This window comes from Rhipicephalus microplus, chromosome X, assembly GCF_043290135.1.
Source record: "Rhipicephalus microplus isolate Deutch F79 chromosome X, USDA_Rmic, whole genome shotgun sequence".
Classification (NCBI taxonomy): domain Eukaryota; kingdom Metazoa; phylum Arthropoda; class Arachnida; order Ixodida; family Ixodidae; genus Rhipicephalus; species Rhipicephalus microplus.
The window spans coordinates 69,401,962-69,411,635 of NC_134710.1; the positions used below are offsets into that span (position 1 = coordinate 69,401,962).

Below are 9,674 nucleotides of genomic sequence, written 5' to 3' on the forward strand. Positions count from 1 at the left end.
TAGATAGATAGATAGATAGATAGATAGATAGATAGATAGATAGATAGATAGATAGATAGATAGATAGATAGATAGATAGATAGATAGATAGATAGATAGATAGATAGATAGATAGATAGATAGATAGATAGATAGATAGATAGATAGATAGATAGATAGATAGATAGATAGATAGATAGATAGATAGATAGATAGATAGATAGATAGATAGATAGATAGATAGATAGATAGATAGATAGATAGATAGATAGATAGATAGATAGATAGATAGATAGATAGATAGATAGATAGATAGATAGATAGATAGATAGATAGATAGATAGATAGATAGATAGATAGATAGATAGATAGATAGATAGATAGATAGATAGATAGATAGATAGATAGATAGATAGATAGATAGATAGATAGATAGATAGATAGATAGATAGATAGATAGATAGATAGATAGATAGATAGATAGATAGATAGATAGATAGATAGATAGATAGATAGATAGATAGATAGAGTTTTGGGACGTTAAACCCCACATATCAATCAATTAGATAGATAGATAGATAGATAGATAGATAGATAGATAGATAGATAGATAGATAGATAGATAGATAGATAGATAGATAGATAGATAGATAGATAGATAGATAGATAGATAGATAGATAGATAGATAGATAGATAGATAGATAGATAGATAGATAGATAGATAGATAGATAGATAGATAGATAGATAGATACGCTGAAAGTCGCCAAAGTTTTTTCAGAAATGCTTTGCGTTTAAAAAAACCCTGTTGTGATAAACTGAACTGTGCACTTGCTGAAAACAAGACTTCTTCACTGGAACACAGGAGTAACACGCAGGCAGTATATCGCCTGCTCCTTGCTTCGTCAGGACGTCATCATGCTACCATAAAACATTCTCTCTGGTACAAATAGAAATTTGATAATAGCCAGTATGACAAAACTCGCGACATGTTTTGACTGGCAAAAAAGTATCTTTGAAACTTTCGAACTTGGTTTTCAAAGTAGGTGTTGCTGGCAAGAACTCCGCCAACAATGCGAAGGCGCGAATTGCCGGAGAAACCGACAATCGCCGGTTTGAATACTTGGCGAATTTTGCCAAATATTCTTTGTTGATTTCTTTACAGTTCCAGACAAGATGAGCCAGCGCACCATCGTTTGCCCATTCTTTCTGGAAATATAAGGAAAGTAATTAGGGACCTTTTAGAGAAATCCACGACTAATGCAAACTTCAGAGTGCCGGTTGCTTCAGCTATTCCCGCACTTGCACAGCTGGCTGAGTGCTTGCCTGCAATGCCTACTTTGAAAACTGGTAGAAAGCTTTATTGGTCATGTTTCCCAGAAAAAAACACATGGCGAATTTCATCACACTGTTCATTATCAAATTCTTTTACGAACAAGAAAGGGCGAATGGTCGCATCAAGACCAGCCGACAAAGCAAAGAGCAGGCAACATGCTGCCCGCGTGTCACTTCTGTGATGCAAAGATGTCTTGTTATTCTCAGACACGCATTTCAGTCGATCACCTTTTTTTTTCTGTGACAGCAGTCAGACTCGGAATTCCTCCTTGTTTGCGGCAAAACTGTAACCAGGTATTGATGGAAAACTTGACCCTTGGAGCCTCAAACTAGCCAGCAAAACAACTACCCCTTTAGTTACCATGCCACATCTTTTCCGACAGGGTTCTTATCGTATCTTGGTAAAGCAGAATGTCAACCAAGTCGTTTCGCTTCTGTGTACATGCTTCAGAGCCTCATAGCTCCCCTCCCGAGGTGTAAGCAGTGCGAACAAACAAGTAGTGCACACAGATAGTTGGGTGCAAAGCTATCTGCCTGGATTACATTGCAAGTGTCGTAATCGAGGCAGCTATAGGAGCATAGCATAGCCCTGTAAAGTAAAGTAGAGCATGGGGGAGAAAGGGAAATGAGAGGAGGAGAGATGTGATGGTGAGCAGGAAAAACAAAAGGGGGAGAGAGCAAGTAAAGAAAGAAAGAAAGACAAAAAGAAATTATCAAAAAAGGACGAAAGAGAGGAACAAAGACACAAAGACAGCATAACGAAGCCCGCCCAGCTGCGCACTGCCTTCAAGCAAGGCAGCACGAGACCAAAGCTGCTGCTTTTATTTCTTCTCTTCTAGAAGCCTCATTTCCATTTCCTTCATACAGCCTGCTAGACTTACCTAAGATCATCATATGGTGAGAGTAATTTGCGATGTTCTTAACTCACACACGAGCCCTTCCTGCTGCAACTGAAATTTTTTTCCTCTGCGTGCGAAAATCCTGGTTTTGATAGCTCAATTTGGTATTATTATTCGCAAAGCCAAAAGCTGCTCCCAACACAAACATTAAGCCAGAAAACAACTTTTTCAAAGTAGTTTAGGCCAAGATATAGCGGGATGTTACAACACCATGCTTTCTCAACAAAGTGACAGCCACTGTATAGTATGTGGCAATGTTGATCAGACCTTCCCATTGTTTAATGTTATAACTTAGGCACCATGCATAAAACATTTTAGAAGCAAACTGGAACAAACAGCATTAAATATATTGAAAAAGTAACAGCCACTGTATAGTATGTGGCAATGTTGATCAAACCTTCCCATTGTTTAATGTTATAACTTAGGCACCATGCATAAAATATTTTAGAAGCAAACTGGAACAAACAGCATTAAATATATTGAAAAATACCTTAAATAAATGGTCCATTCTATATACACATACTGAGTTACTATAAACAATACATTCAAAGAACGATGTCACCCAAGAACAACTAGGTGACTGTTACTTTTATCTGACAGCATCCACAAAAGTTTAAACTATTCTGTGGCAATCAATATACTTATCTCACAGTACAGACTATTAGTGATAGAAAACTAATGCAGCAAGTTAGTTTCACAGTATGACCAAGTTGAAATTTCTTTAAAGGCTTCCTCCCAGCAACTATCTCAACTATATACGGTAGTACTCTTCTGTCTATTGCATTGATTGCTTGAAATTACAATGGTCACCTATGAATTTAAGCTCTCTTCCATCTTGTTTTTCATGGAAAGAACGCAGGAACAACACTTTGGCGCAGGCTTGCCGAAAATTATAGAATTTTTGCCAAGATGTTGCTGCTTTCATCTGTTTGCACAGCTTGGCAAAATAGGCGCAGCTATTGCATCTCCCATTTAAGCAATAATTAATTTCTATGGCGGAAGAAAAGTATTTCCTGGAGTGTCAAAAACTGTAAAACTGTGATCATGAAGGTGTTGGCAGCGCGCAGATAGAAAAGAGCCACTGCTTACAGTGCACTGCTGTGGAAACCAAAGACCAGATGGGTGGAGCAGCAGCGGTGAGCAAGGGGCCTGGAAGGCAAGTCACGGAGTGCCGAAACCAAAACTCCAGCAGCAAGAGGAGCACTCCTGCATTGGGAACCGTGAAGCAGCATGTGAGCATCACAGGTCAGGTAACAGTTGCTTCCATCCAGTGGGTCACGCCAAAGGCACTGCCATCAGTACTTTTGGACACAGGTCAGAGGAGATGTCTCTCCCAGCTTAATGGTCTCATCCTGAATCAACATGACATCCACTGCAATCCCCACGGGACGAGTTGTGCATATGCCGAGCTCTCCCGGAAGAGCTCGGAGCACAACACAAGATAACTTCGTAACACACGCTGCCCCTTTCATTCTCCACGGTTTAACGCTCGACATTTCAAAAAGTTTTGGAGGGCAACAACACAATCTGACAAGCACTATTTCCAAAACATTTTTGCAGTATGCTTAGTTTCCACTTTTAAGAATAAAAGTCTAACAGTGGATCATGACATGCCAGGGTTTACTAATAGACGCGTTATTCGAAATGATGCTGACAAGATTATAATGTGAAGCTTCATGTGATCCTATTTACAATAAAAATTTTCTTCTCCATAATTCAAGCTAAAAAGCTGAAAGCCGATGAACAGTTTACACATTTATAATAACGATGGCTTCTCAAAGATCCAAAAAGGCCTCAATACAATGGCCACTAAATATATGGGAAGGTGTGAACTATACAAATTACTAGACTCACTAGCCCTAGAAGAGCACATATCAGTAAAATGCATTACGATAATGAAGTTCGTGGGCAATAGCAACAACTCAAAAATAGAAACTCAAGTGAAAATCTGTAAAAAAAATTCATTAAAAAGTCGCTTGTCTTGGTGAGCCTGCACACACACACAACTCGAAGCAAAAGCTTCGAATATGGAATAAAATCTGGTGTAATTATCAGTATCAGGAGTGCGACAGAAGAAATAGAATTTGGAAAAATTTTTGGAGTAGCAAAACGTTACTTTTGGAGCATTAAAATCCATATTAGGAGCAGGTTACAGGCAAAATTACAGTCATCTTTTATCACTAAAGACCAAATTCAAGCAGTTTCAGAAACAAGGCTTAGATTAGAAAAAACTATATATGTACAAGACATTCAACATTCCCTAAATCGCTCAAAGTGAATATGAGTGTTCCTATTTCAATAAAAATAGCATTTTCTTTAATCAGCCCCTCTGCGAACATTCATGAGGTCCACATTTGAATTCGCCATTCTTTGACAGAGCCTGAGGATTAAAATGTGGATCTTCCAAGATGGTGCCCATGAGATTCGTAAAACTGGAAAAACAAAAACTGGTCCATAGTTTTGTTTGATTTTTTACGGCTGAAGAAAGGTCATACAATACTCCAAATCTTTTTGCTAGTAACTTTGTCAGATGTGAGCGATCCTTTTAGTACTCACAGTTATGAAGCGTATACATCATCATCATCAGCCTGACTACATCCACTGCAGGACAAAGGCCTCTCCCATGTTCCGCCAGTTAACCCGGTCCTGTGCTTGCTGCTGCCAATTTATACCCGCAAACTTCTTAATCTCATCTGCCCACCTAACCTTCTGTCTCCCCCTCACCCGCTTGCCTTCTCTGGGAATCCAATTAGTCACCCTTAATGACCAGCAGTTATCCTGTCTACGTGCTACATGCTTAGCCCATGTACATTTTTTCTTCTTGATTTCAGCTATGATATCCAAAACCCCCATTTGTTCCCTAATCCACTCTGCTCTCTTCTTGTCTCTTAAGGTTACACCTACCATATTTCTTTCCATTGCTCCCTGCATTGTCCTCAATTTAAGTTGAACCCTCCTTCTAAGTCTCAAGGTTTCTGCTCCGTAGCTAAGTACCGGAAAGTTACAGCTGTTATATACCTTCTTCTTGAGGGATAGTGGCAATCTACCTGTCATAATTTGAGAGTGCTTGCCAAATGTGCTCCACCCCATTCTTATTCTTCCAGTTACTTCAATCTCGTGGTTCCGCTCCGCGGTTATTACCTGCCTTAAGTAGACATAGTCTTTTCCAAGCGTATACACACATTAATAATTGAACAAACTGTGCAGTGTCTAGAAACTACTACTATAAGCCCCTTCCAAATCTTTAAACACTTTTCTGGAGGCCAGCCATATACTATGGCAAAGGCGACTTATGCGGTGTTCCGCAAAGGGTTAAAACAAGACAAAAAAATTTTCGAACCACTACCCCCCCACCCCCCATCGTTCTTTTTTTTTATGAAACGGTTAGGTGTAGGTGACACCTTCTCGGCTCGCTTGCAAGGCGAATTCGACCACATATAGTAACGACGACACACACCCAATGGCCTGGCGACGGAACCGTATCGCACGTAGCGTTGAGCAGGTGACGTGGTCATTGCATGAACTAATGCTGAAAGCGAACAATTCCACATACTGTGAGTTTGTACGCTTCAAGCTTTAGTTCCTAATGGTTCATAACAGGCCGTGGCTGCGTTTGCTGACAAGTAAATCCATATTTCTCGTGTTGCTGGCTACTGGAACACTATTTTATCTTGAAGCTGTTCCGCTAGCTATTCGCTGCGGTCAGCGAACTGACGGGCGCGCAGCGTTGTTACTTCATCTGGTAAAACACAATTCGAGAGTTTCTAAACCTAATGAGGTACTATCTTATACTGTGGTTTAGGGTCTGCCCACTTGCATTGACTGAGGACACAGGTGCCCTAAGTGGCATCCTTTTCTACCTTAAATTAGGCCAACTGAGAAAAGTTTGAGGCTGGTTGGCCATTTTGGGGCAATTTTCGTGAATTTTATGGTTTTCACACAGTTTGGTACACAAATCAATAATTCTATCAAATCGGCACAGCTGTCGCTCCCTTGCAGTATCAAATATTGACTAGAACCATCAATCCTTTACGTGCAACCTTGCCTGCCCCGTTTTTCGAATTACTCTAACAAAGTGTTTCCTTGCAGTAGTTTACCACCTAGAGGCAAAGTGGTATTAGGAGAAAGACAAATTGACAAGATGTTAATGAACAAAGTACAACAACAAGACAGAGAAACCATTCACCCGCTAATTACATCCAGAAGCACAGTGTCTGGCTACATAGTTTTAAGAGGGTTAATCATGCACAAACATAGATGCCGCATTTCTAAGGCTGCTTTCATGGGGTGTGTCCCACTTACTGTCAATAGACCTTCTGTAAGCAATGACAGCACCAACTTGCTTGCACATAACCTAAGTTCACAGAGTAAAATGTCGCTGTAACTTTTTGTACTATTGAATCCCCACTGCAACCTATTTCAAAACAACCCTTATTACAAGTGATAACCATGTCTAAATATTTATTTGTCGAACATCATTGCCCCCACAAGCAACATTTCCATGAACTGCTCTGATAGGCTGCAAGTGTTCCTTTCAACTCGACTGTCACCAGCCCAGTGCCCCTTTGCAATTGGGAACCTGAAACCCACCAAGCTCTAGAAAGTTTGCGTTCACAGAACATCACTCCAAGTTACAGCCATATTTCTGGACATAATTACCTCCGTGGTCATTGCAGTAATTTTGTGCTTGAGAGAAGATTGTGAACCAGAAAAAATGGTGCTTTCGAGCAGCCTTAAATGTCTTCAGAGCAGAAAGAAACGCTATAGCTTAAAGTTTCTATTGGTGTTTTCGGAGCACATGCATGTTCCTAACGACTTCTGAAGTCTGAAACATCACTTAAGCATCTAATAAATATTTATATTTACTATATTATACACGCCGTATGCACCAATATAGTTGGCGTAAATCATGGGCCGGGGAGGTGGGGGTCAAGAAAGTTTGACTTTTCTGGTGTTCAGGCTGAGGAGGGCACCCCTTGCAAGTGTCCCACTTGAGATATAGTTTTAGCATCAATATAATTGAGTTAACAGTCAAGTATAGTGCAATGAACTTTTCAAAAAGGTTTTTTTAACTTCTACTGTGCACCTTGGTAAAATGCCCCTCAGTGCTGTGAACTGTGGAAATTGAAAAATTGTGAAGAAAGAGAGACTGAATGGAGCAATACAATTGCTGGAGCTCAAACCCCATGCTCGTTTTTTTAATTTTTTGAAAGCATAACTTAATCTTGTATAACTAAAATTTCAAAGCATATTAAAAATACGAGTTGGACACCACGGCCTGATACGCGTCAGCCCTTAGAGATTTTTCTGGATTCTGGCCATTGCATAGCACACTACGATGATAGTGTATACAGCTTGCTTTTGGTTTCACTTAGGCCTACGGGATGGTCCCATGGTTACACTTCATTCGGAGCAGGTTTGGAGCAGTAATAGCAAATATTGTACTTGGAAGCAGCATGGAGCAGCATTTTTTGGAGCAGCTTCGAGCAATTGGAGCACCACTTCCATCACTGCCAATGTTATCAGGCCATGCTGTTAGCTATTCATGGGTTGAATCACCGAGAAAACTCTGCCCATCTTTCATATTCCTCCTGTGGTATCTTCCTTCACAGCTTGTGAGGCTCATATCGCCCTTTACAGCTTCATTTGATGCGAACGTCTAAGGCAGTTTCCCACAGTTCCTTAAGCTATGTCTTGTCCTGATTACACCACTGACACACGACGGAGTTGGCAAATCACACCTTCCCGCAAACCCGTAACTCATCAATGTTGTGCAGCATTCCCATTTTTGTCATGGCTTTTTCTTGTACAGAGTTTCACGCTTCTCCTTGATTCTAGTCTTTTCCTATTTAGTGCTCGAGACTGCTCCTCACCTGAAAAAGAACAGCCACTTCCTCTTTCAAAGTGGCACCGTCACCTATCTACTCATATACTTAAGGAATTCCGTGGCCCTTTATTGATACTGCCAGATTACTGGTGCCATTGAATACTATCGATCTCCATTTTTTTCTATGTATGGAGCACTCAAGTTGGATAACTGCAGCTGGGAGGCTCAGTAAGGACCTTGCAGGAAGATCTGACCTGCCCAGTTGGTGAATACCGCAGCTTTATGTGGTTATCACGAGTCAACAAAAGCACTCATGGTGCCAAATTATTCTTACATAAATATTGGCCTGCGTGAACTATAGGCACAGAGGCGCTTGGGGTTTATGGGGCAGCGTGCCAACCACCTTGTCTTGGAAACAGCAAAAGAGAGAAAATAAGCAAGCAATTTCAAAGCAATAAAGTGCAGCAGATTTCTGTGCATTGTCTGCTCACGAGGTTAGTTTACTCGAAATGCGCAAAATAGATATGCCTGCCCTTTACGCAGTAGTTGCGGACCACAATAGGAGGACGCAGACATATTATACTCCTTGTTTCACTTGAAGAACCGACTCCTGCACGAGATGGCAACTATGCGATCGGCGAGAAATCACCTTGGTACAACAGCCCAACGCTCATAGCCAACTGACTGAATTTTTTGAACAACTTGACTAGTAATCAACACTATTGGACGCGCCTCTCAACACAAGCACCACGATGTTTTCTGGCTCAAGAAAGGCAATTTTTAAATGGCTCCGCGATCCGGGAATGGATTAATATGATAATTGCTCTAGATTGTGATTCTTTCCAACATCCACAAAGACGCCTGCACTTGTTTTACTAAAAAAATACCATATTCGGATGAATACACTCGTGCTCTGAGCACCACACAATAAGCCATCGACATAACCCGCCAAAACGTATTTCCACCGTTTTCAACGGCTAATATAAATGACAAAACTCGCGTGGCATTAACACGAATATGTTTTACAATAACCGCAATATCGGACAACTGGATTTCCAAACCTTTCGAAGATAAATGGGCGTTATCGGCCTCACTTCGTGGACCCGATGCACATTGTAAGTGCAGGAGCGGGCAGTTTTTGAACCGAACAAAGAACGGAGTTGGCCAGAGACTTTTCACGGACTCATCCGTTTTAAAGACCAAGTATTCACGTGAAATAGGCGCGAACGGTTTCGGCAGAGCGTGCGAAAAAAGATTTAACAGCGGGATTCTTACCTTACGCCAGATATCGGAAAACATGCATTCAGGAGTGAACCACAGAACATGTATGAGCGAAAAAAACCACAAACAAAACGAGCTAGAAGATAATTGTTAGACAAACCGACTTACGTAGCAATTGGAGTAATAATAGCGGGTCTGTTCTCTCGCGGCAAACAACCAAACCACTGAAAATTTTTCGTAGTTCAGTGCTTTCTCCGCAAGGAGCGCTCGACGCTGACACCTATATTCAAGGCACGAGTGAAAACTAAGCCCTTCACTGCGGAAATCCAATCCTCAACTGCACTATATAAAAAGAAAAAAATCTAGTTTTTGCTTCACTAATTAATATGGCTAGGGGCCTTATCCGCCGGCAGA

General features: G+C 40.9%; 1 protein-coding gene across 4 annotated transcripts in view; it reads right to left on the reverse strand.

The window, feature by feature from the left end:
• LOC142775598 (uncharacterized) overlaps positions 1–9,423 on the reverse strand; it is a 70,787-nt gene extending 61,364 nt beyond the window's left edge. For all 4 annotated transcript variants that reach the window (XR_012886810.1, XR_012886811.1, XM_075877085.1 and 1 more), the window contains exons 1-2: positions 9,315–9,423; positions 3,302–3,418 (exon numbers count right to left, since the gene is read on the reverse strand). Coding sequence is in view for 2 of the 4 variants with exons in the window: in XM_075877085.1 (XP_075733200.1) it covers positions 3,302–3,418; positions 9,315–9,364 (167 nt within the window). In the remaining 2 variants the exon portion in view is untranslated. The remainder of the gene's footprint in view (positions 1–3,301; positions 3,419–9,314) is intronic.
• Positions 9,424–9,674: the final 251 nt, after the last annotated feature.